Source organism: Dermacentor variabilis, chromosome 2 (genome assembly GCF_050947875.1).
Source record: "Dermacentor variabilis isolate Ectoservices chromosome 2, ASM5094787v1, whole genome shotgun sequence".
Classification (NCBI taxonomy): domain Eukaryota; kingdom Metazoa; phylum Arthropoda; class Arachnida; order Ixodida; family Ixodidae; genus Dermacentor; species Dermacentor variabilis.
In genome coordinates this window covers 39,799,142-39,825,250 of record NC_134569.1, presented here as the reverse complement: position 1 = coordinate 39,825,250, position 26,109 = coordinate 39,799,142, and the positions used below count along the sequence as shown (strand labels likewise).

Sequence of the window (26,109 nt, the reverse complement as noted above, 5' to 3'; positions counted from 1 at the left end):
GTAGCATATGTTTTGACAAAGCTTAGAGGACGGCGAATGCGTTGAACACGCCCCATCTGTTGAAAACGTCAATTTTCGACCTGCCCCAAGATTTTCTAGCAATAACCATAGCTCACAATATATAATTATGGTATTCACCTTATTTTAACATGTGAGATTTTTTTTCCGTGACAATTGGGCCGGAAATTGTCTGCACGGTGCAAGCAGAAAAATACCAGTTGCTCGCACGGCACTTGTATGCTTACTGCATAACACAAATGTATTGCAGCAAAGCTGACTTTAACCTCTTATAGCCAAAAACATTCGAATTGCAGTTAAAAGCACTTCTATGCAAGGTAAGAACACATGGAAAACGTCACGTCAGGCGCAAATACTACAGTGAACTTTCACTTGAGTGAACTTAAGGCACCTAAGGAAATGGTTAACTGAAAGATCGCTAAACTGCATATTCACTAGAATATGAAACAGCATAGGGCATAGCAGACATCGAGTAAAAAATGTGAAATGCCACTTATTGAGTTATGTACATCAATACCATATATACGAAGTGTATAACAGTTACACTGCTGCCGTTCTCATTCTGAAAAAAACAAATTTTCATTTGCAACTATGGTCTTAAAGCGTAAGAAGTAACAAAGCTGTCCAGAGAGCATGTTTCTAAGCGCTTCCTCTGGCACAGCTTGTTGCTGAGACGCAAAGTCTAGCAACTTTCCAAGGCATTCTACAGCCTCAGCTAGAATTACAGGATTTGAATCTGCCTTGACCATTGCATCTTCCTCGTCGCACTCATCTTTGGGACGAACACTGGCAACAATTCCCGGATCTGATTGTTCAGCACAGCTAACCAGCTCACTGTTACACTGCACATAGCCACCACTGGAGGAGCAATCTGGGAGTGGCAGGCATTGGCTATGCCAGCGCTGCAGAGCACAAAACTTTGTTGAACTGATTTTTGAAAATGCGCTCGGGTCATCTGATCAAGTTCGCTCAACTGAAATATTCGCTATTCAGAAATTCATTTAACTGAGATTTTTGCATTGAATGCATAAAGAAACTACCAGGGATTTTCTAAATGTTTGTTATTCTCAAATGTTCATTAAACCAACATTCGTACAACTGAGAGTTTACTGTAGCAGGTACTGTAACATAGGTGGCATACGTGCATCACAAGCGCTACCAGCACCACCAGGTGTGTCACGCGAGGTTCCTTTGACAATGCCAGTCTGTCTTTAGTCATCAGCAAGGGGGGAGTTTGGAATGCTCAGCCGCCGCTCCCGCTTTCCCGCACATGGTTAGTCAACTGCATTTCTGCCATGTCAGTCGCACGGCCGCCTGTACCCCCAGCTGTTAAGTCAGAAGCCCCTCTTTACCTAGTGTATTACTAAAGCGAAGCTTTTGTTGCCTTTTCCTTCGACTTTCCCACTGTTGCTGCTGCTGCTGCTGCCTGGCACACCACATCAGGGATGGTTCAGAGCGTGTGTATACATGACAGGAGCGCGGCGGAGAGGAAAGGTGACACAATAAACTCGTGTTGGCCTTTGCATCGCGTCGAATGTGCACAATGCCCACTGGAGCCCCCTGGACATCGCCACATCAGCCTCTTGACAGATGTAAATATCCCCACCCCCCCACAAAAGCATTGCAGAAATTGAAGTGCTCATCTTTTTTACTAATGTGCAAGTCCAAAGGGAAGCTAGATAGATTAGCAGAGAGGTGAGGGAAGAGGAGGCAGAGAGTCGGTAGAACCAATACAGTTGCAAAATGAGTGAATAGGAGCCTTACCACATCACTCGCAGTTCCTATACAAGGGGGAGTATAGGGAAAAGGCGAGGTGAAAAGGCAAGAAAATGCTACTACTATAGATACAACAGTGGCTGTGGGCAAACGGGATAAATTTAAGTTCACGGTATGGTACGTTTCTGCTATTTCTGAAAAATAAACAAGCAAATTTGTCAGGTGGACAACTTACATAGGGCGCGCAGAAACAGAGCTACATTAAAGCGCACCGCAGGGTCTAGGCGATGCTACAGAACCAGTCACATGTCAAATCAACACTTCTGTGCCCACCATGGTCGCTTTGCGGCTATGGCATTGCTCGAGGTCACAGGTTTGATCCTGACTGCGGCAGCACCGTTTTGACGGAGGCAAAATATAATAATGCTCGCACAGTTAGATTTAGGGACATGTTAACGAACACCATGGTGTCAAAATTAATCTGGACTACGGTGAGCCTAATAATCTGATTGTGGTTTTGGCACATACAGCCTCATAATTCAATGAAAGTTTACTACTTGTGCCATCTTGTGGTGTGCCATGTGAGGCAATGAATATGCTCAACCCTCTCAGAGGTTAAGAGGTATGGCGCATAACGCCTCAAACAAACACCTCCCCCTGTGTACTACACAAACAGCAGTGGTGCATGCAACATAACGTTTAACATCAACTCACCACTCTCATGTTGGACTAAATGTTGAAGATATTAAACATTCGCCATCAACATCACTGCTACTTATCGTCAAACAAACAGTGCAGAAAACTTCGCTTATATAGATTGCCCCAGTGCGTGGAATCCGCATATTTTTTTCTCTTCGAGGGAACCCTCAGTGATATGTAGCTAGATGGCCTACTCAGAAGTGTTAGGTGAAAGTCTAATAAATGCTATCAAGTTACAAGTGTACATGTCATTGTCACCCATTGTTTCTTTGAGTTTGTATCAGATTGCGGTTGATAGCAGGCATGCGCCAACGATGGGGTGTCGAGGTGTAGCACCAGTGGTACCCCGTTATGCTTGCAACCCATGCCCGTTTTTCTTGCTAAAAATTTTTTTCACATCTTAAAATTTATACTTTGTTTACAAGCTTTAATGCCATTTATAGCTTAGTTTTCCTACTTTGCACACATAGAAAAAGGGTGCGCATTTGATTCAAGGGTGCGTTAGAATCGGGGAAAATGTTACAATGAATCAGCGATGTGTAGTAGCATTTTTGTGCACCTTACTTCATTTGACCGGCCAGATAATTTGATCAATTTCATTGGTGCCGTCGGGGCAGAATTAATTAAAACCAACTGTAGTGGTACGTGAGGCACACATGCACTTAAGCGGTACTTTCAGGCTTTATAAGGGCTAGGATGTGTGATGGCTTGCTTGTTGCAGTTTCTTCACCTAAAAATGCCTGACACTGTGCTTCCATGTAGTAGATGACTGACAAGCAGGATAGCTCATACAAGCGAACAGAATGAGGCTAGCAACAATGATGAGCTTCAAGGAGTACCGACACATCTTCGAAGTTCCAGAAACTTTACGACATACATCGCGCATTTAAAGCAATGACAATTATTAAGTGTGAAGGTTAAGATACACTTATACAATATTCTGATTTAATAGTCACCTTGTAATGCTGGACCGGGCATCATCAATACCATGACACAGAAAAACATGCTGACATTATATAGCAATATGGCTACGTATGATGGTCAAAAGAATCGAAAATTAGTAGCGTTGATGTTTGTTCATAGTAGAGGGCAGCACAATGAGAACAAAGAAACAAACCACACAGGATGGGCACTGAACTTACAACTGCATTGCATTCTCTGAGAGTGCCTGTTTAGATACGAACAAAATATATGCAAGCCCAGCCTATCACACAAGACAACAGAAAAAAAGGAAACAAAACATTACGATGACGGACATAAAATTTTAACTCAGATGCAGAAACCTGGCACGTCAGATCGTGACACCACTAGTTTGAAAGCACTCGTCAAAAACTTTGCACATGCCTAGCCCTTTTCCAATAAGATTATTTCACTTTCTAGAAGCGATACAGGTGACTGGCTGGCAGATGCAATCCCTCTTTTCTTGACGTGGTATGCTTCAACTTGATTTATTTTTCTTCTTGTGCCATAACTGGGCGTAGATAATTTTTCTTCGTATTTAAGCAAGCGTTTTCTGTGTATAAAATGCAGTTGATGCTTGGCACCCATCATGTGCGGTTTAATTTCTTGTCATTTATGCGGCTTGTAACCATTGGTATAATGGTGTTGCTCCAAAAAAATAAACAGACGAGTGCTACGTGTGCTTAGGCTCCATTCATGTGTGGCATTTGCAGCAATAGCAGGAATGAAGCAAGCTAGCATGTCATGAAGCCATGATGATGTCACCTTCCACATACTGAACCCAAAACTTGTTCATAGAGACACGTAACGCAGAAAATTTAGACTACCCTTGCACTTACCAGTATTTTTTCTAAGGTTCTGAGCCTATCGACTGCCATTTAATAATAAATAATTACAAGTAAAAAAATATGTCAGCACTCGCTTTGCATGGACCAACATTTTTGATTTAATTGTGGGGCTTTATGTGCTAAAACCTCGATCTGGTAATGAGGCCCACCGTAGTGGGGGACTCCGGATTAATTTTTACCACCTGGCGTTCTTTGACACGCCGCCAATGCATGGGACAAGGGCGTCTTAGTAGCGCAACAACATAGCCGCTGTGGTGGGTGGGACCGTATTTTAAAGGCTTAGCAGTAATTTTTTTAAATTGGGTTTTAGGGTTTTATGCACGCAAACTATGAATTCATTATGAGACACACTGTAGTAAAGGAATCTAGGTAATTTTGACCACCTAGGGATCTTTAATGTGTACCTAATGTGCAGCACCACAAGCATTTTTGCATTTCGCCACCCCCATCAAAATTTGGCAGCTGTGGCCCAGGTTTGACCCCGCGACTTGAAAAGCAGCTAGAAAGTAGAGAGGCTGTGAGAAGATTAGAGCAGAGCATTGACCTAAAGATGGTGTAAAAGTGGTCATACATGCACACTGTACTTGAATTGCATACGTAACTTGAGCCTTTAGAAATTACCAGCCGAAAAGTATCTAGAAATGAGCACCATGTGAAGCGAGTGCCACCTTTGCTTGAGGATCTTTCATACAGATTCTCTATTTCCATGATGCAGTCTGCATCAAAGGAGAGACCCCATCTGTTTTCGCACCTAGTCACTGAACAATACAAATATACGAGAAATGTCACTTTCTCTGAACCATGCTGAATAACAAGCACACCAACTGTAGATGATTGGATATTACATTTAAAATGCCACACCTAGGCTTCAAGAGGTGGCAAAGTGGGGGGCCAAAGCTAAGTTTCTATCTTCTAGCCTTCTTATATGTCTGCCAGGATCTAAGCACACAGGTTTTAAAACAAGCTCACTCCACTTTTCCACAACTGCGTTTGAGCTCACCCAGGACACTCTTTTCAGGAGCAGGTGGGACGATGCGGCCCATGTGCAGGTGCTTCTCCACTAGCTTTTCGTGCAAACCGAGAAAGTCACTGAAGCGCCGGTTCACTGAAAACTGGGTCTTGCGGTAGTATGGTGCATTGGTCCGTGTCACCACTCGATAGATGACATAGGCTGCCATGCCCTCACCCACTTTCTGTGGCTCCCGCACGCTGATCTCCACAAACTCCTCCCCCTCAGAGGCCTTCTGCGACTGTGGATGCGTGGGAAGAAGAAATGCCAATTTGCAAGAATTTCTGTGTGTGTTATAGTAACAGATGCCCATTATCAGTTTCAAGTTCAAACCAGCAAAGCTGTCATCACTCTGCTTACAGATGGTTGAGGCAAAGAATGGCAAATATGCCTTCAGATGATGCATAAAAACTAAATCCAAAATAGGTAATTGATGTACACCGATTTGCTTGTCACACTGTTTTCTCACCTGAAAATGTCCGACACTCTGCTTGCATGTGGCAGACGATAGACAAGCATGAGAAACTCATACAAGCATAAGAACTTGCCTCAAACATTTGCATGCAGATGTACTAGTCATGTTTAATTTACTACATAATGTACAAAAAGTTTCACTTTGGCTACATTGGTTGAACATCTATATAATGAAGTAGGTAAAATTGGCAATTTGCTTCATTATATTGAAATTAGACCTTTTATGCAGATGAGTACAGTCCCTGATCTATTTTTCTTACACTGAAAGGGGCCACAGCACTGAAAGGGGCCACAGAATTTTCCAAATTACATTGGGCAATCAAAATAAGCAAGTTCGAATGAGAAAATTCATTTTGATGAACTTGGGGGTCGGTGACAAATGATACAATTTCGTGAGACATCGACGATATCTTCACATCAGAAAGAATCCAGCCACGTTTTCGCATGCACTCTGCCCCCACGGCTGATAGCATTGCTCGCACTGGGACTATCATGAAAAGCAACAGCAGCAGGGAGTGAATGCTTCATCTGCCTCTCACTCCAACGAGTCACCAAAACAAGTTTACACAACCTTCAATACTGAATGTGTGGGAAGACAGCTTACACAGCTTACATGATGAACGCCATTCGGCCCGCCCGCTCTTGGCACATGTGGCAGATTACATGTAAAGCAGGGTGTGCGGCTGTGTGTGCACTTAGCCACGCTTACAGCCATGGCCGAGACGCACGCGAGCTTGCTCCACCTTCCCCTCCCTGCCGCACTTGCTTGCGTTAACGCAAGCTTGCTCCCCTCCTCCTTTTCCCCTTTGCTTGTGCGGGAAGGCGGCACTCGAAGCCACCATTTTTCTTGTCTCACCCTCGCACACTTTATCGCACTCGGACTTTATACGGAACACGTTTACAGCTCTGCTTCGCAGTCACTCGTGTCGTGCGGCACATGATTAGGGAAGTGCGTTTGCAAGCAGCCGCTTGTAATTAAATCATTTGACCATTTGCGTCAGCAGAAGTTTCCATTTACTGTCTCGGCATTCCTCTGCAGCAGAAGCGAAATTTCGTTATATTGCTGCCATGTTGTTGCAAACATTGCTACAACGTCCATTTGCAACCAAACCGGAACTTTGGTTGCAGATACGAAAGTTTGTTAACAGTCAACAAAGTGGCTGGTAAGAAGTTGCTGGAAGACTGCGATCAATATGTTCACACCAGTAGGCCTTTAGAACAACCGACAGTGAGATCTACAGGCTAGAATGATGGCCATGGTAACCAAGTTCGGCACTGCTTTTGGCCCCTTCCCGTGTCTGAAGAATCACCTGTTGACTATTCACTAAGAGCAACTTGAAATGGCACATTTTTTATGTGCGTGCTGCCTCATTTTGGCCAGCAGCTTGGCTGGACCACAGCCAGCAAGCCAACATGCTGATCCCGTGTGATCACACAAATTGCCTGGTTTTGCATTAGCAGTGGTGCAAGGCACATGTACATACAGCAGAACCTCGTTGTTACCATCCTGTTACATACAATTTCCCGGTACCAACGTTCGCGATCGATAACACAATGACCCAATGGAGTTATGCTTATGTTTTACTGGTTGATACGTTTGCGAAAAACACGGTTTTTCGGCACCAACATTTGGTACATCACCAAACTGCGATTGTACCATACATCTTCTGTCCACTTGATCCCATTTAAACAACAAGAAAATGCCTTATGTGGGCGCGATCAAGAACTGTATATAGCCACCCACTGCATCAGCTTCCCCACAATACTTGCCCGTCCGTGTGACGTGAGAATGTTGGCACACACTGCTTATTCCGGTGCCAGCCAACCTCCTCCTGGGTTGCTACACACCGCATTCACAGCTATCGCCACGAAACCTATTGCAATAGGCATCTTCACCTATCTGTTTTGCAGTGAATGGGGCATAGTGCTGTTGGTAGCATACTGCACGCTTTTAGTAGACGATTCAAACGAGCCGTTGTCCCCTGCTGCAGGTGGGACAGCTGCAGGTGGCGCAATGCGAGTGCTACGTATTGCTGCAGTGGCATCCGGCATCACTCACCAGCTTGATTTCTCGTTTTCATCTTGAAACAATGCACAACAGGAAAAAAACAAAAGTGTCTTGGGCTGCCCGAAGCCCCACCATCTCAACACGCATTGGCGTCTCGTGCCTCGTGTGCAAGACTTCGCTCAATGCTTCGAGTTCGGTAGACGTCAACTACAGTTGAGTCTGTCCTGTCGAATTGTTTTGCTGCTTCCGATTGTTAATACAGTGCTCCTCAAGCCACCACCCTCCTAAACTCATCCTCACATGCTTTGACTAGCACCCAAAGCACACAAAGCACCGAGCACGATAGAATCTTATTGCCCTTGGACTTGATACGGAACATTACGCCGCTCCACTTCGGCAGCCACTCTTGGTCGCGTAGCACACACTTTGAGAGGGGCATTCTTAAGCAGCTGTTTGTAATTCAACCACTATCTACATCCGCAGATGTTTACACCCATTGTCTTGGTATTGATTTGCAGTGGCAGTGAAATTGTGTTATGAAATCATGCACCAGAAACACACTTCGTTATATTGAGGTTCTAGATACATGGTGTTCTATGGACAAGAAGTTACAAAAACGTAAACAATTCATTATATCGAGAATTTTGTTATGAAGTTCGTTACACCAAATTTTAACACATATCAGACATAACGAAGGTATTTTTGTGTCAGATGCGACTTTGTTATAATTAGATTCGAATGCATATGAGTAGTACATACTAATGAAGCAATCTTGGCAAAGCTGCAGGACTGATAATTGTCAAGTTTTCTTTTTAACGGTTCTAACACAGAACCAGAGCAGACAATGCATGCACTTGGTGGTTAGTGGATATGATGCGAATACCAGACCATGGCGTCCAAAATTTTTTGCATACTTGAGAGTGCCCGGAAGCTGTGCTGGTTCTCAACATGTTTGGCGAACACTAGTGACGGTGCTTTCTTCACTTCTGGCATCAAAGACATCTATTTTTGTGAGCTTTTTGTGAAGTATCTTGTGAGCTTTTCGTGAAGCATTTGATCAGCTTTTCGTGAATCATACACAGTCGACTCTCATTACAACGGACTCTGATAATCCGTCAAAAATTGTCCATTTTATCCGAAGTCCATAATATCTGAAATGCCTCACTTCCGAAACTTTGGTCGCGATTTGCAATGTTATTGCAAGAAGTGGGTGAAAAACGTCCAAAGTAAAAAACAAACAAGTGAAAAAAGTAGCAGTTTCACTTGAAAGGAGAAGCATCGATTGCAAATGTAAATTAGTAGACAGCTATGCGAAGTATAGACAGTAGTATTATTGGCTGTATAAAGTTGTAAACATTAGCTTACTAACTAAATTAACAAGCCCTGTGTCATGCAGGTGGAGGTCAACATGAACACATCTTGCTCGATGACTGCGGAAAGTCACTGTCAAAACGGAGTGAGGAAGTGCAGCAGCTACAGCGAGCGAATTGGCCTTCATGCCATCTCCAACTTCAACGCAAACTAAACATAGAAAGCACAGTGCATACGAAGCTACCGGCACTAGGCGCACTTTTTCCACTTCGCAGATCGCTTTGAAGATGAGGCCCACGCAAGCGCATACTTTGTCCCCCTTGGAGATCGGTTTCAAGATACGGTGCCCGCTTGGCCGCGCTGTTAATAGCAGCCACCGGAGTAGAACCTTTCTCTCCATCGCCTCCACCCTTGCCTCGCGCATGAAAGATGGCGCATTTCCACCCCGCTTCCCTCCCTCCCTCGTGCGTGCACACACATGATATTGAACGGCGATCGTCAGCCGACCCTCACAAATCAGTTGCCAGCCCATCTTGACACACAAGTCCCATTTATACGCCCAATTTTGACAAAATTGCCCTTACTTTCGTCCGCTGTAGTCGATAGTCCATTGTAGCGTTGTCCGTTAAAAGCAAACTTAGTTGCATTAATAAAATAGGCAGACCAAACTAAGGCTAAAATAAGTGGGTGCTAGTTGGGATCGGTTGGTGCAGGACAGCGGTAATTGGAAATCACAGAGAGAGGCCTTGGCCCTGCAGTGGACATAAAATAGGCTGGTGATGATGATTATATGGAAAAGTGTTGTGCACGGGTCCAGTGTAACAAGTGTAGACTATTCATATTTCAAACAAAAAATTTCGCACGAAGGCTGCTCTACATCACAGTATGTGAAGCTAGGCTTCTTATCCAGCCAAAAATTTTGTTGCAGTAGGCCTTTAATTCAGTTGAATCTCATTAATTCGAACTTCCAGTTTACTCGAACTGGCGCCGTGGTCCTGTCAAAGTTATGTGTATTCCAATGGGTGAAAATGGCTGGTAATTTGAACGTGCAAGCATTTGCACCGGTAACTTCGAACATACCACTCTCCGACAATGTTCTCAGCAGTGTGCCCAATCACACAGCGGCACCTCCAACCAGCATTGCTCTGATCCGGCCATAGAGGAAAGGCTAAGGAGAAATCCCTCAGCATCGCGTGCGGGGGAAAAAAAAATATATCGGACGTAGCACTTATTTTGAGTTTTCTTTATGCGAAGAGAAGTTCTTTTACAAGTTATTTAGTAACTGTGCATTTGCATTTTGGCATAATTCCAGGCACTTTCAACACTACAAATGTGGCAAGCAAGATGGCATGAAGACTGTGTGGTCAGTGTGCTTTGGCTTGGAAATGGTTCGTTAGCCAACACATCAAAAAACCCATTGTAAGTGGATTGAGAAAACATACGGTGAGTGGTCGTGCATTCTAGGAGGTTACAATCTTGGACCTGTTTGAAAAGTGAACCATTCGCTTGCCCTCGTGCGATTGATCAGAATGGCACTTTTCTGACCAAAGCACCATTCTGACCAAGCACATTAAATTAAGAGGACGTAACTTTCGAAACCATTATAAAATTGCAGGTGCTGTTGCCTCGTTTCCGAAAGCATTTTGTTTTGTTCACTGCTCCTAGAATCTTCTTGAAGGTGGCAACACCACACTCGAGAACGCGAACAGCCAATTCAGCACCACAAGGCAGGCAATTCGGGTCAGCTCGGAATGCGGAGAGTCCACAAGGGGCAAAACTGTCCCACACATAAACTGCGGCACCAAGAATGCCTAAATCAGGACGTCTGGTCGTCTAACCTTTAATGAGCCAAAGGCCTTAGTGGCTTCATGTCTTAAAAAGGGTTGTTTGTTGTCCTGAGCCCACACAAAACTCTCACCAGTTTGGTGAATAAAAAATATGAGCTGTTCAAGAGCCTGCTCTGAAAGTACTGTTGTACATTTGCACTTTCCTTCATATAGCATGGCAGATAACACATACATACACACTGGTCACAGCAATTTAAAGCACAGAACATTGTAATCTGCTAGGTTAAGAGTGCTGAAAGAAGCCATGCACATTATTCAAGTTCTGCCTCACCTTATCAGTCAGAACAAGATTAGAGCGTTGATGTTAGCTATCTGCTACATGTAAAATGCCACAAATGAATTAATAACATACATTCAACACATTTGAAAATGAGTGAAAAACAATTCAGCAAGTTCTACAGAGTTTTTAAGCATAATGAGTACTTAAAGCATGAAAATATTCTGAAATCTGCAACATCACAGACATTATAGATGCCCTTATGTGTCCATCAATATCCACATTTCTGCTAACAAGCAACAGTTTACTGCTGAAATGCAGAGATAAATCTTGAATTTATAGTTTTACGCTGACTTATTACTTCTGTTTAATGTATCTTTAAGGTATAAAGTTTAAACACACAAGCCAGCATTCTCACAGGTTTTGCTAGGTTAGAAAGGAAGTTACCTCTTTCTCCTTGGCTGGTTTCAGTGTGCTGACATCTGGGGAGAAAAGAGTGGTGGCCTGCCTTGGGGGATTCGGCTCTGGGTTACCTCGCTGCACTTCGTCCTCGGCGGCTCGGAACTCAAGCTTGGCAGAACCTAGTAGAGGAGTCTGGGTTGGTGGCTCGTCGTCGTCCAGATTCACCTCCACTTCTTCGGGCCCCTCCATTATACCTGAAAGACCAACAAAATAGTGTGAACAGCTTTCAATGTTTTTACCACAAGTGACATGTGTTTATAACATGCTCTATATATGTAGTTTGTAGCATGCCTGCCATGAATGCACATGGCTGATAGGGCAAGTCAACCGCAATCCAAAATGACTAACATAGGGTAGCAATAAAAATACTGCAAACAAACAGGTCCTTTATTTGAAGGTATCATGTATCAGTGAGAGTTACATCAATATTGATAGATATTGACAGTTATCAGCTATCAAGCACAGAAGCAACGTTTCAGGAAGAGTTAATCTGCTGAACTAAACCTAGTGTATGAAATTTTGCACATATTTACCTTAAAATTATTGTGCAGCAGAATCGTGTCCTGAGTATGCAGACTTAATACATGTGTTAAATAAATGCAACATTTATTTACTTATTGTGAAGCTCTAACTCCTTTGTAATAACATAAATGCTAATGTGAAGCACAAGTTGGCCTTCTAACTAGACACTTGCTTGAAGCATTACAAAATGTGAAGCATTCGGTAAATCTTGCATTATGTGCATATCAAACTGAAGCAGGCGCAAAAGTGCACAAGTTACAATGGGCAATTAAAAAAAGAAATGACTATGGCTAATAGGTAACAGCGTTAATTTCCAATGGCCCAAAATGAGAAAAACCTAGTACCAAGAAGAATGATGATAATACTGAGTGGCTGCAGCTACTAGCATTATTTATAATTACCTAATATAATAAAGCATATCCCACATCAGTACTGCTTAAAGTGATGGTTAACAACATTGAAGAGCTTTATGGTTAAATTGGCTGGAGTTAGTTCTCTGCTAGTATGCACATCAGTTATGACAGGCGAGTTCCCAGAAATACTAGCTGCGAAATTCAGCTTGAAGCTACTGTTGCCACCAGTTGAAAATTAAACGAGACTGTGTCTGACGACATATGCATGCATTACTTTATGCAAGTTTCTGAACACTGTTGTAGAAGTGTTCGTAAAGCAGAAAACACAAGCAAAAACATAACACAGGAATGCAGGGCGAAGTAATGTTGGCAACTACACAAACACTGGCTTTTACACGATACTTGAACGCCCGTGGTAAAAAAAAAAACAGCTGCTAAACAACCTGAAGCAACAAGTGCGTTTCACTGCCGGCGTTACTACACAGAGTTTGAAAACAGAAAATAACAAGGCCTCTAGTGTACCTAGTCAAATGATTAATTGCCACGTCGTTCCTAAGAAATTACCGGCGCTTCAGAGAGCACGAGACGTGCTTACAAAATAGAAACTAATAATCCTAGGTCACTCACCTTCCCTCAAATTCTTGTGGTGCTGTAAAAGACACAATAAAGAAACGGTTCAAATTATGTACAGGATTGCGTTGGTGTTCAGCTGAAGTAAAACAATCAACTAACAGCGAAAAGCTATGATCCGCAAGCAAACACTCTCGTGTAACACAGCATCGGTTTCAGGCTCACGAAGGGGCGGATCTCGGCGACTCCCACCACTACTATCTCAACCAGTTGCCGGTCAAAATCAACCCGCAATCTAGTGACAAAATATTAGCATGTGGCGCGTAGGTTCGAAGTAATTGAATACAGAGACTGTAAGCGTTGCGGTAGCGTCTGCATTCGTGTCATTCACTGGTAGAGAATTAAAACACCCCTACCGAGGTGCGCATGTCCCGAGCATGGTGGACAAGCCGCAGGCGGTTGCGGCGACGTCACCGCGAAATAAGCGCAATTTTATCCTACTGCCAACATGCACAACACGCGATGAACAGGAAGTGTGGTTCACATACGTCAAGGGCTTATCAATAACGAAGCTACCAAGCTTGGTCAGCAGAGAAAATGAAACTATCCCGTTATTTACCGTGCGCAATCGACACCACCACCCCACCCTAGCGCCCGCTCGGCATGCTTACTATGGGCAACGCGAAATGAACGAATACACGACATCGTGAAGTCAGATGACAGTACGCAACTAACTCACCTCAACGGCAGACATGAACATGTCATCCTCTTCTTTAGAATTTAAGTCGCCTTCGCTGAGTAATGGAGGTGGCTCCTTGAGGTCCGCCATGTCTCACGTCAAGATTCCAATTGCGGCGGCGCTGGCGCTGCACTCGCCGCTCCGTCATTACCATAACTACTAGAGCAACCACTTCTGTTGCGGCGGACCTAAATAGACTCGCCGCGGCGCCACCTACCACCTGAAAACGCGTTTAGTGGAACAGTATAGCCTGTGCTGGCTGTTCCACCACACCTCGTTATTAAAATAGCCATCATCAGCCGAAAACCGTTTCATTCGTGAGCAGAATGCTGAAACGACTATAAGTATTACTCCAACTTCCCAGTGAAAAATAAATTAACATATTCTGCAAACAAGCTAGCCCAAAGGATGGGCTAAACTGCAGTCTACACACGAAACCATACTTATGACATCGAGATTACGTACAATATATATATATATATATATATATATATTACAATGAACTTTCACTTGAGTGAACTTCAAGAGACCCAAGAAAGTAGTTCAGTTAACTGAAAGTTCACTAAGCTGTATGTTAACTTGAATATGGAACAGCATAGGGCACAGTAGACATCGAATCAAAAGTGCAAAATGAAATTTATGGAGTTATGTACATCAATATATACAAAGTGCGTGACAGTTACGTAGCTGCCTATCTCATATTGAAAAAAAGAAAAATTATTCTTTCCTTTTGCAATGGTACTCTTAAAGCACAAGAAGTAGCAAAGCTGTCCAGAGAGTCTATGCTTTTGTGCATTTCCTCTGGCACAGCTTTTTGCTGAGACACGAAGTCTCGCAACTTTCCAAGGCATCCTACAGCCACGACTAGAATTACAGGATTTGAATCTGCCTCTGCCATTGCATTTTCCTTGTTGCACTTTTCTTCTTCAGGACGGACACTGGAAACAATTTCCAAGTCCGATAGTTCAGCACAGGTAACCAGCTCACTGTCACACTGCACATAGCCGCCGCTGGAGGGATTATTTGGGGGCGGCAGGCATTGGCTATGCCAGCGCTGCAGAGCGCAAAATTTTGTTCAACTGAAATATTCGCCATTAAGAAATTCGTTTAACTGAAAGATTTTTGTAATTAATGCCCAGGAAGACTGCCAGGGACTTTTTAGAAGTTTGTTATTCCAAAATATACGTTAAACTGATGTTTGTACAACTGAGAGTTTAGTGTGTGTGTGTGTGTATATATATATATTATATATACACACACACACACACACACACACACACACACACACACACACACACACACACACACACACACACACACGTAACAGCGAGTATACACGGAACTACATGCAGAAGTTACTTCGTTTGTGAAACTCGACATTCAAATGCAAGTTTCTCATTGCAATGTTCTATCAGTTCCAGAATGAACTACATCAAAGAGATGATAAAATAGGAGTCTAATAGTTTCAACTGGTTCGCACCAACAACATGAGTATTCTTTACTGGCTTGAAATGTTTTAAACACAAAACAGAACTTGTCTTTTTTAAATGAACATTTAAAACAAGAAGACATGAGACAACATTATGTTATAAATAGCTTGTAAGATTTATTTCTTTTAAAACAGCTAACGACGGACTGTCCTGCACCTATTAGTGCTCGGTCACGTTGCTGTACACTGTGCTATTTACATTGAATGCTGTGTTTCACCATCACTTCTTTACAAAAAAAAAAAAAAAAAAAAAAAAAGGAAAGTCAGATGTGGTTTGTCCGAAACACCTCATAGCACGATGATAACAGTTCACAGCGTCACATTTATCACCCAGAAACAGTGCAGTGGCACTGAGTGTTGAGCGCATGAGTCCATCAGTCGCGTTAACCAGATCAGTCCAATCACTTCACACTGTACACGGGTCCACTTCAATGAGTTCATCTTCTCTGGCACTTTCTGCCTGGCACTATGGCATAATCCTCTCTTTGCTCAGCTGTCAGGTGCCTGTGATGTGTACATATTTATAAAAGGGAGAAAGGACTTGGACGAAGCTCTTTCAACGTTTCAGTCACTGTCTGACATAACAAGTGCTGTTTTCTTCTTTTTGCGTGGGGGCTTGGGCTTGGCAGCTTCTTCATCCTAGTAAAAGCAATAAACACCACACTTGTGTTAAGTGCACATAAAAGCCACAACAGTGATAAAAATTTAAGTGAGACTGGTTCTAAATGACACAAGATTGGAACAAATTTGCAAAATGCATTCATTACAGGTCGTTCTAACAAATAACACCCTTACAAATATTACTATCCAGTTTACAGTCCTCATATGCAACAAAAACAGACACATTGAATAAAGACAGTTACAGTGCCTGTGGGCAGGAGGTCCACCCACCAGCAACTTCCTTTCACTCAGTCCCATCTTCACAGCTAAACAATGATAAAAATGTCATTTTGCACAATATAAAACATTTTAATGAAAGGCAGTACTGCTTGCTGTTTGTGTACCCAACGAAGAATGGAATGCAGTCACCAGTACTTCTGTATGAAAGCATGAAAGAGATTCGCAAGACAACTTGGAGAGAATATTGTGAGGAGAGCCCTACATTAAAATCAGGGAAAATTACGCCATATATATAATGCATTATGACAACGTGTTGTAACAGTGTTGCCACATCAGTACAGGCAGTAACACAAGAGAACAAGCACATACGGCTTTGAACACAAAGATGTGTTTTCGAGTGGTGGCAGCTAGAAGAAGAAAATATACATAGTGAAACCTCGTTAAACCGTAGTTGGCTGGAACTCGGAAAAAGTATGTACCAAACGATAGTACTGCTTAACCGAAATAGCACGAGTTCGTCCACTTACCTGCCAAAACTGAACTCAGAGAGAGTGCAATGAAAGGGGAAGAAAACATGCAGTATTTATTCACTTCGTGTGACAAAAGTGTTATTTTTGTTTGATGCCATGGCGGGCTAGCAGCGACGACAGCGGCCTCAAACTTACTGAAGCTGCCAGCCAGCTTTTCAGCCCGCACCCTCTTCTCAGCAAACACTCGCATGGTAGATTCCTCGTTGGCGTTACGTATTTTCCGTCCATTCGCGCGGTAGTGCTGCAAAAGTTGTGGGGCGCTTTTTTCATTGAGAGGTGCTGTTCTCGTCGCGACGATTGTGTTCGTCATCTTGGCATTCAAAACTTCTTCGCATTCAAAATGCCACACACCGTAGTCAACAGCAGATCCCTCTCGCATGCCAGCGCCGAATTCTTAGTGTTGCGTTCGATAGCACGAACATGGCACGAACAATGTATAATTTTTCTTCTATGCTGAGCACCCAGCTATCCGAGCTTCGGCATGACGCGAGTCCTTGGTTGCACGACGCCACAATGCTCTCTGGCACGGCGCCGAAACGATTTTGATGTTGATGTCGCTTCACGCGCAAACGCACAGGGCGCTTGGAGGTCGTTGTTCCGATCTCTGAAGCTTGTTGTTCTGCTGGGCCGCTCGATGGAGACGACGCACCGCCGTGTTTGCGCGACTAAAAGTGGAAACACTACGTGTTAACCGATATGTACGCAATAAGCTGGTACGGTTTATGCAGATACAAAACACATTGTGTTCAATGGCCGCCGAGTCGAGGATTTGACTTTATTACTCTTAAAATTATACTACTGTTAAAGCGGGTACGGTTTAATGAGGTTTTACTGTATATACTACCAAGTTGATGCAGAGCATAAGTATTCTTCCTGAGAGCTTGCATTTTGGCATGTCGGACTTCGAGAAGTGCAACAGCAACAAAGGTATGTTCTTCACATACGAAAGACTATACGAACCACAGATTCTACTCACTTCCCTCGTGTATGAACAATGCACGTGCCTAGGTGTGAGCATCATCTGTGCTGTAGACATGTATGCTCCCGAGACTCTCAAGGGGCACTAAAGGCAAATATTAAGTCAATGTGGACAGTTAAAATACCATTCCAGAAACCTCAGAGCTCTTGTCGCGTGCCAAGAAAAGACTTAGTTTAAGAGGGAATAATGTCTGAAGGGTCCGCATACCTTTAGCACAATTCAAATCACCCGTCCCCGAGCGGGGCGCAACGACGTTGCATGCGCCATCATAGCCCTTTGCTGCCTTCATGAGTAAAACGGCTCCCAACAAATAGGACTACATTTCTTTTTTGCAAAACACAAATGCGCTGCGATGGAGAAACCGAGCCAAGACAAAGCGCTGGATTCACCTGTACATTCGCTGCTGCAGCTGCTCTTGCTCCAATGGCGTGGTCCATTTGAACATTCCACAACATCACAGGGACATGAAATTTTCTGCTACTTGCAGTTTGTGAGTTTCGCAAACCAGCACATGATAACAAAAATACAAAGCTAAACTATCGAAACGCAAAAGCACAGGTGGTACAGAGCCGAGCGAAAACTAGACCTCATGACTGCCTGCATCCTTGTCAAGGGTAATGCAAGTGAGTTCTTTTTTCTAAACATTGAATAGAACTGAAAAAGTAGCATTTTCTTCCATCTTATAATGCAATGTAATTATTATTTTATCACGAGTGGTTGAGTACTAGTGAAATATTTAGAATGAGGATTGTCTACGTCATCGCGCTAGAACTTGAATGTTCTGGGGGGAGTCTCTAATAGCGTCCTGCATTTACCTCAATTTCTCGACTAGTAACGCCCTGTTTTCAATAATATTGACGCCTTAGACGTTCTCGAGCATTGATCTATCACTCTCGTTGACCTAATATTTGCCTTCAGTGTCTTTCAATTTTACAGGCCTGCTACCAGCTAGCTTTTTGGGCTAGTTAGTGTACTACCAGACTGGCCCAATCTGCTACAACCAGATATTCATAATTAAAACACTGACGGTCATTCAAACGAGCCGGATATGTGTTCATGAATTAATTGAAACATTACAATTAATGCTAAACCTACCTGAAACATACGGGAGAGGCATTTTATTTATAGAAAAAGGCAGATAGGTTGGCCTGGGCTGCAGTGCCCCAGCCTGCTACTCTGCACTGGGGAAGACGGAAGGGGAGTGAAAGTATGGGGATGAATGATGAAGCTGAGGATAAGAGGAGTAGTGGTAACATACAAATGGTCCTTTGCATAAACCTGGAGATGCTGCCACTGTTTTTGATGGACGATGAGATGAACATTAATTCATTTCACCCTTTGTGTAATGTACAGGTGTACCTCACCTCACTGCTCTCAGTGCTGGAGTCAGAGTCTGCTAGAACGGCTTTCACTCTGGACGCGGCTGCCTTCTGCGAAGAGGAACTAGCATTGCTAGCCTTTCCCCCTCGGCCACCCCTTGATGATGACCCCTTGGGAGGTGTTGAAGGTGGGGCTTTGATCTCTTCCGCATCATCCGCCAAAGCGAAAAGGTCACTGTACCTGAAATTGATGTGGTTCAATGCAAAAAAATTAGATGTTATGTGCAAACACTTGCTTTTCTGCAAAGCAGTGCCAAGGTTTTGTAATGTTTCATAACTGCATTTTGGGCCAAAGTGCTCCGTTTTGTGTGTTTCTCTTCTATGTGTCTCGTCAAAATGTTGCGCAATCCAACCTCTAATGTGCTATACCAACATGCCCAGTCTTCAACCTTTGCATCTTTCCCACCCTTTCATAGACATATATACTCTAGTGTGTAATGAACATACTACACTGAAAAACAAGAGACAGTTATGATTGACAAATGTGTTTATGGCTCAGCTATTTTATTTGTTCCACCAACTTTACCTACTGTTTCTGATTTTACATGATACAGTCAAACCTCGATATATCGGACACGGATATATCAAATTATTGCATATATCGAACACTTTCTATATCACCTGAAAAATTGCATGCATTTTTAATTTTTAATTTCGAACAGGGTCGAATGTAAAATGGATATATTGAACTCCGCCATCCCAGACCACGTGCGCTCTGTGGTCAGGCGGTGAGCATTCCTGCAACACCCTCGAAGTTAACGGTGGTGTGATGAGCGTTCCCGACTGCTGCGCAATATAGCTGCACACATCGATCGCGCCTTGCGATCGTTGTGTGCAACCAAGCCAGGCGGCTTGGCTAGTTCGACAACGTCAATGACACATTGCATTCGCCGCACTGACTGCTCCTCAGTGCCGCACTCTGTGCCATTCCTCGCGAGGTGAGGAATGGCACAGAGGCGAGGTTCGCACAGGTGAGGTTTGCATCCGCAAGGACGTGCGACAGCGCGCGCGCGCTGGGCTCACTCATAGATGCCTTGGCAGACGCCACTTAATACTTTGTTATTGACAGCGTTTCAAAATGCTTTGATTGACAGACGTGGAGATCGCAGCAGAAGTAGCAGCCAAACGAAGATGCTGCCAAGGTTGATCCTGCAAGTGCTGATGTTGCCCTGCTCCCGACTTCAACTGAGGCTGTAGTTGCTTTGGCCCTTCTATGCTGCTACTGTGGCGCAATAGAGGGCACTGGCCTATCACTTGTGGATCGTTTAGACTATGTTGAGGATTCCATGTTTAAGAAATGTGGCTCCCAATAAGAAGCAGGCTACACTACACTACTGCAGTACTTTCAGCCAAATAAATAAATACTTTCTGTGAAGTTTCGAGTATTTACTGCACAACATTTGGGGGGCGACCGGGGATCATTGTTCGGAGCGCACGATTGGCCTAGACCGCGCCGACTTTGTGCGGCTGATGAAGTCGGCTTGCGCTATGCTAACTGCGTGCAGTGCACCCAAACGCGTGCTCCGAACAACAATCCCCGATCGCGCCCTTGGTTCATTGATTGATTTGCAGAAGCTTTTGACACATTTTTTACGTGATTTTATATATAGAATTCTGGCTATATCGAACTATTTTGCGATCCCCACGCTATTCGATATATCTGAGCCGGCAATGCAAGAACATTATATTTTGCTGAGGCTGCCATGTCTGTCAACATGCTCTGCAACTATAGAAACGTGAATCAAAAAGCACAGAAAATTTTTTTGTTATGTTCTTCTGCCAAGTACACTTACTTTGTTTTCTGTGCTTCAGTGGATGTGGCCTGGACTTGAGAAAGAGCCGCTTGAATGGCCCCCTGACCAAAGACTGGGGAAAAGAAAGAGGGATGAGATGGCATCAACTGCAGTGCTCTATCTTATATAAAGGAAAATGAGGTAGACGTGACTGTGCTTTCTACATCCCTCCAATACGGTTATCCATTGCTACAACAAAGTCAACAGTACAGTATGAAACTGTCACACGGGTGGCTTTTCATTAAAAGCGCAGGTTGTGCACAACCCACGTGACCTTCTCCAGCCCTAATGCCCCCATTCCCACTTGTGTTATCGAGGCCTTTCCTGCTACCTACCATCTCACCAGAGCTGTTTAAAAGGCCCGATACCCAGCTTTGATTATGAGTGCTTGTTCTTCATGTTCTCCCATGCGATTCTCCTTTTTTTATGTTACCTTCTGTTACAAGTTTGATTACAACATTAGGATAGAAAATGTAGCAAGCTGGTACTTATTTATGTTGTGGTTCGTGTAGTGCTCACATAAAAATGGGGACAACAGAATTGTGCATTTCCTTTTCTGCTGTCCCTGCTTTTACATGTGCACTGCACAGACAACGAGTTTTGATTATAACCCTACACCATATTGAGTCAGGAAAGAGTTCATAACGACTATCACGAGAAAAATCAGACATGTTATTAAGGATTACAAAGTAGAAATTCAAACAAAATAGCAGAACAATCGCAGGAACTCAAGGCAGCATCACGGCTTCAATGTTTGCAGTTCAGGTGTTGGGTGAAAAATATATGACACTATACACAATGATCACACAAACAATACATATACACATTATATATAATATTATGTATATTGTTACGTGTGGAAAAACACAGATGACAGAGGCTATATACAGGGTATTTACACTGCAGCCAGACCACCAGGCCGACACTCGCCCGCGCCAAGGGCACAGACCCACTTTGTTGTCGTTCTCGTGGCGGCTAGTCCCTTGAGCATTGCTCGATGATATCGTAATAATATATATTATATATAAATATTATATGTTATGTATTCATATATATGCTAAAGCTAACCATGAAGTCTTAGTAAGACTTGTACATCTCAAGAACCCTAGAAAAGCTTTAATTGCATGCTATGCACAGGCGGTGCTTTTCCATAGGTTTAACTTTCCTGCAACTCCAAGCTTTGGTTGTGGTGCAAGTTCAGCACCGCCATTTAGGCCTTACAGTTCAAGCTCAGTCACCCGAGTCTCACGGACCTGCATCTGGGGACACACCTAGCTCAACGCAGAGTTACAGGACTGGTTATGGTTGACCTACTACACACCACCAGCAGTATGACATCTGACTCATTAGCAAAGCCATGTGCTCACATGATGTTTGTTTGCAGTGCTGCCTCAGTTGGTCTAGGTGCGCTAGTGTCTGCTCCGGTGCTGGTCCTTGGTTCTTGCCAGCCAAAGGTTGCCTGCAAGGGACCAAACGGAACAATTAGGTAAAAATGTAGAATTTCAGCCCAGCTATTTGGTTAGACAGGTACAGAATGGGTACGGCGGTAGAGAAACAACAAATTATGTTACCAGGCAGGAACATGCATTGGATGAAAGTGGAAAAGCAAACCGTGGAGAAAACTGAAGGTTAAAGCTTTTGCTAAAGCGAAGCTTTAACCTTCAGTTGAACCTCAGTACTATAGCGTGAAAGAATATAACAAAACAAATCTAATATATGCCTTGCTGATATAAGTGTGTAACAGATATATCCTTACAATGAATATCAGATATAATGAAGGCACATTTGTGTCATGAGACTTCGTTACAACAAGGCTCAACTGAATTGCACAAAGTAAGACTTGTATTTTAATGGACAGTGTAAATTGCAGCAAACATTTCCGTACTAGCTAGAACCGCATTGATACATTTTTAAGGAACCACAGAAAAAGAACTTAACTGTGTGAGGAAGGCTGCAAATCACCACAGCAATGAATTCTGAGGTTTTACGTGCCAAAACCACAATTTTACTAGGAGGCAAGCCGTAGTGGGGGACTCCAGATTAATTTTGACCTCTAGGGGATCTTTAACATGCCCCCAAATGCAGTGCACACAGAAGTCTTTGCATTTCGCTCCCGTCGAAATGCGGTCACCATGGTTGGGATTTGATCCCACAACCTCGTGCGTAGCAGTGCAACACCATAGCCGCTAAGCAACCGCAGTGGCTATCACTACAGCTATGCCTGTAACAGTCCTGAATGGCTGCCAATGACATTAGATGCCTCAGCATTGACACCGTCACTGGGGACGGAGTGGGCGCGTGTGTATAATTAATGGCCACATATGATGTTCCATGACAGCAGCCCCTCTCCACTTTTGTTATGCTTCACCTAACTATTTTGCATATGCTTCACCACATGATACAGCTTTATTGCAACGAAGCTGACTAAAGAGAACTGATGATTATGCAATGCATATAATACCCCTAACACACGGGCACTCTAAAGTCCTTTAGGTAAGGGGACATCTACCGGAAAGGCGTTCAAGCGGAGTGACACACGAGAAAGGAGTATCTCCCTTAACGCAAAGTTCCTTCGCAGGAAAGGAGATCGCACTTTTCGAGCGGAAAAGGAGTTACTCTCGCACACAGCGTGCACAACTCGTCAATAGAAGGGAACCTGCCACACAGCTACGGTGCCCCATAAGTATTTTTTTACCTTGCGAAAATGTTTTAATTTTTAGCGGTAATGTGATTTGTCGAACAGTGAAGATATACTCAAACGTTCGCATCACGTCGACAGTGCCGCCATGTTGAATTCTGACTGTCATTTCCTGCATCGTCTTGGGTGTGTTAGCATTGTGAAACCATCGTTCATTGCGCATGTAGGCCCACCTTCCGCAGTTCGCAGCTCGAGGGTACAGTGCGGAAGCAGTCAACATGAAGCATGCTCATGATGAGTGGACCTTTGATGTTTTCTACTTTCGCCTTGGCTGCATTTATCTCATCTAGAAGAGATCCAAGAGCGACCTCAACTCTTGCTTCATCACTAGCGTTTCGCTGAGCCATGATGCAAATGCGCAGTTCTGTCACGCGAACACAAGTGTGCAAATAACCCACTGAATAAAACGTGCTACGCCTGCACGCATGAAGGAAGGGACAATAAAGACGTGAAAAAATACGACAGAAATGGGGCCAGCACCAGAATAAACAGCATGCACAGCTATTCTAGTGCACTGTAGCATAGAAAAACACCAACTGTACATAGTTGCTGGACTAATTTAGATTGCTGCTAAGAACGCGAATAAAATGAACTAATATGCGCATTATAAGCTATCAACAACAAAAAAAGAAAAAAAGTTTTTGTGTCCTACAGTAGCTAAGTGCAATCTAAATACGCAGCTTTTTAAAAATGTTTTCTCTCTTGCTGCTTTAACAAGCTATTTTTATTGCGGCGTTCAAACCACCTAAAGGAGTTAGAGTGGTGCCGTGTGTCATCGGCGCAACTCCTTTCTGCAAAGGGTCCTTCAGAGTAACAAAAGGGGTTTACTGCAAAGGACTTTAGTTTTGCCTGTGTGTCAGGGGTTTAAGACCCCTGCTGGCCCCAAAATAAATGTAGCCCTGCGCTTGTTGGATCTGGCCCAGTGTGCATGGTTCTTGATAGATTTTAACCAGTGAACCCTTCTTTGGGTGCTTTGCCAACTGCTCTGTGCACGGTGTCTCCCTATATGCTTGTCTGGCTTGTGAAACTTCAGTCGCTTGTTGAAATGTGTACATTTATTGTGCGAGAAGAAATTTTCCTTTGCATCACTACATTTAGGTGACCACCATGCAGGCACATAGCCAGGATTTTTTTTTTTTTGGGGGGGGGGGGTGCAGCCTAAGGCAACTTTTCTATGCAATAGAGGGGGGAGGGGGTGTCCCTTTACTAGTACAACTGTGAATAATGCCCACCATTTGCCATAAAGATGCATAAACCTGCAAAAGAGAAATGAAATAAGGTGTATCTCACAGGCGCGTTTGTGAGATACACCTCTCCAAGGACCCACATCAAATGGACTCACGTAGGAAAGATGCGCAGGAAGAACACTGCCAAGAACAAGTAAACAAGCGAAAGAGTAAAATAAAGATTTCTAGTACTGTTTTTTAAATTAGCTCTGGAAGAATTATAGAGAAATATATATTTGCAGAAGTGACAGTTCTTTTGGATTTATCATTTACTGATTTACCAAGTTATGTGCCAAAACTGACTCATATTGTTAGTTGGGAAGTTGCTCAACGGTGCATGGCTGCCAGCCCCGTACAACCATGTAGAGCATAGGAAGTTGCGGTTCTAGACGTACTGCACCCATCGCGGAAGGTTAGAAAAATACCCACATAAGCACAGCAGAGAAGTGGCTGTGGCTATGTCAGGTGGCTTGACTGATAACTGCAGAAGCATTATTCAAAACATGCGGAATCATTCTCTACTACCGGCGGCGTTTTCTCTAAACTTCTTAAATAAAAAGATGTTGATCCATAAATATTTTTGCACACACACACACAAAAAAAAAAACAGTTCAATTTGTTAACTTTCACTTTTCCTTGCTGTTTGGCTGTTGCCTCGTCTCCCTCCCTGAGTAGATCGCTTAATTTCTCAACTCCTTGTGACTCTTGTTTCCAGTTGCCAATTTTGTATGAAAAGTGCTGTACAATTAGGGAAAAACCAGATGAGGTAACGAGCGACATTCATATTTCTTATGGGTTTAACAGTTATTGCAGGGTTTGATGATGGACGCTGTTTCATGATTTTATTTTATATTTTGCCTAACCCGTATCACTGTATATGGTTCCGAAAACCTGCCAGTATAGCGGCGCACCATCACTCGAGGAAATAATGAAGCAAGAGGAAAAGTTAAATGCAACTGGTGTTTTCTCTGGCAGCAACTTGTTTCACGAGCATACAGACCAGCTGACTAGGAACTGAATCTCTTTCCTCGTCCCTGGATCAGTCTAAACAAAGAATGTTGAACTAACGAAGCAACAGTGATGCATATGACCGTTGCCATATATACTGACAGCTGAACGCACCTTGAGTTAATTGCGGGGGCATTGAATCGATGATAAAACTGGCCTTTACACCTCAGGAGATGCCGATAACTACCACCATCCAAAAGGACTGAAAAAGGCAGCAAAACGTTTACCACCGAATAGCTGTCAAGTCTCAAGATTGACTTGGCAGTGCTTTAGGAATGTGTGTGAGGAGTGGTGGCATGGGCGCAAGGGGGGGCCTAGGTAAGTGCGTGCCACCATGTTCAAATGCAACGCAAGACGTGGGAACACTGCACAATGGTGACATATCAAATCGGAACATAATGCAGTCAAACCTTG

The 26,109-nt window shown here is 43.5% G+C and overlaps 2 protein-coding genes across 3 annotated transcripts in view; both read right to left on the bottom strand.

Moving 5' to 3' along the window:
• The window catches only part of Snx1 (sorting nexin 1), a 43,724-nt gene extending 29,826 nt beyond the window's left edge, over positions 1 to 13,898 (bottom strand). The window contains exons 1-4 of the mRNA XM_075680201.1: positions 13,754 to 13,898; positions 13,072 to 13,093; positions 11,555 to 11,763; positions 5,242 to 5,491 (exon numbers count right to left, since the gene is read on the bottom strand). Of these exons, the coding sequence (XP_075536316.1) occupies positions 5,242 to 5,491; positions 11,555 to 11,763; positions 13,072 to 13,093; positions 13,754 to 13,843 (571 nt within the window). The 5' untranslated portion in view covers positions 13,844 to 13,898. The remainder of the gene's footprint in view (positions 1 to 5,241; positions 5,492 to 11,554; positions 11,764 to 13,071; positions 13,094 to 13,753) is intronic.
• A 1,436-nt stretch (positions 13,899 to 15,334) lies between these two features.
• Positions 15,335 to 26,109, bottom strand: part of IntS3 (integrator complex subunit 3) — an 81,470-nt gene continuing 70,695 nt past the window's right edge. For both annotated transcript variants that reach the window (XM_075680198.1, XM_075680197.1), the window contains exons 26-29: positions 22,131 to 22,222; positions 20,764 to 20,836; positions 18,956 to 19,151; positions 15,335 to 15,881 (exon numbers count right to left, since the gene is read on the bottom strand). In XM_075680198.1, the coding sequence (XP_075536313.1) occupies positions 15,807 to 15,881; positions 18,956 to 19,151; positions 20,764 to 20,836; positions 22,131 to 22,222 (436 nt within the window). In that variant the 3' untranslated portion in view covers positions 15,335 to 15,806. The remainder of the gene's footprint in view (positions 15,882 to 18,955; positions 19,152 to 20,763; positions 20,837 to 22,130; positions 22,223 to 26,109) is intronic.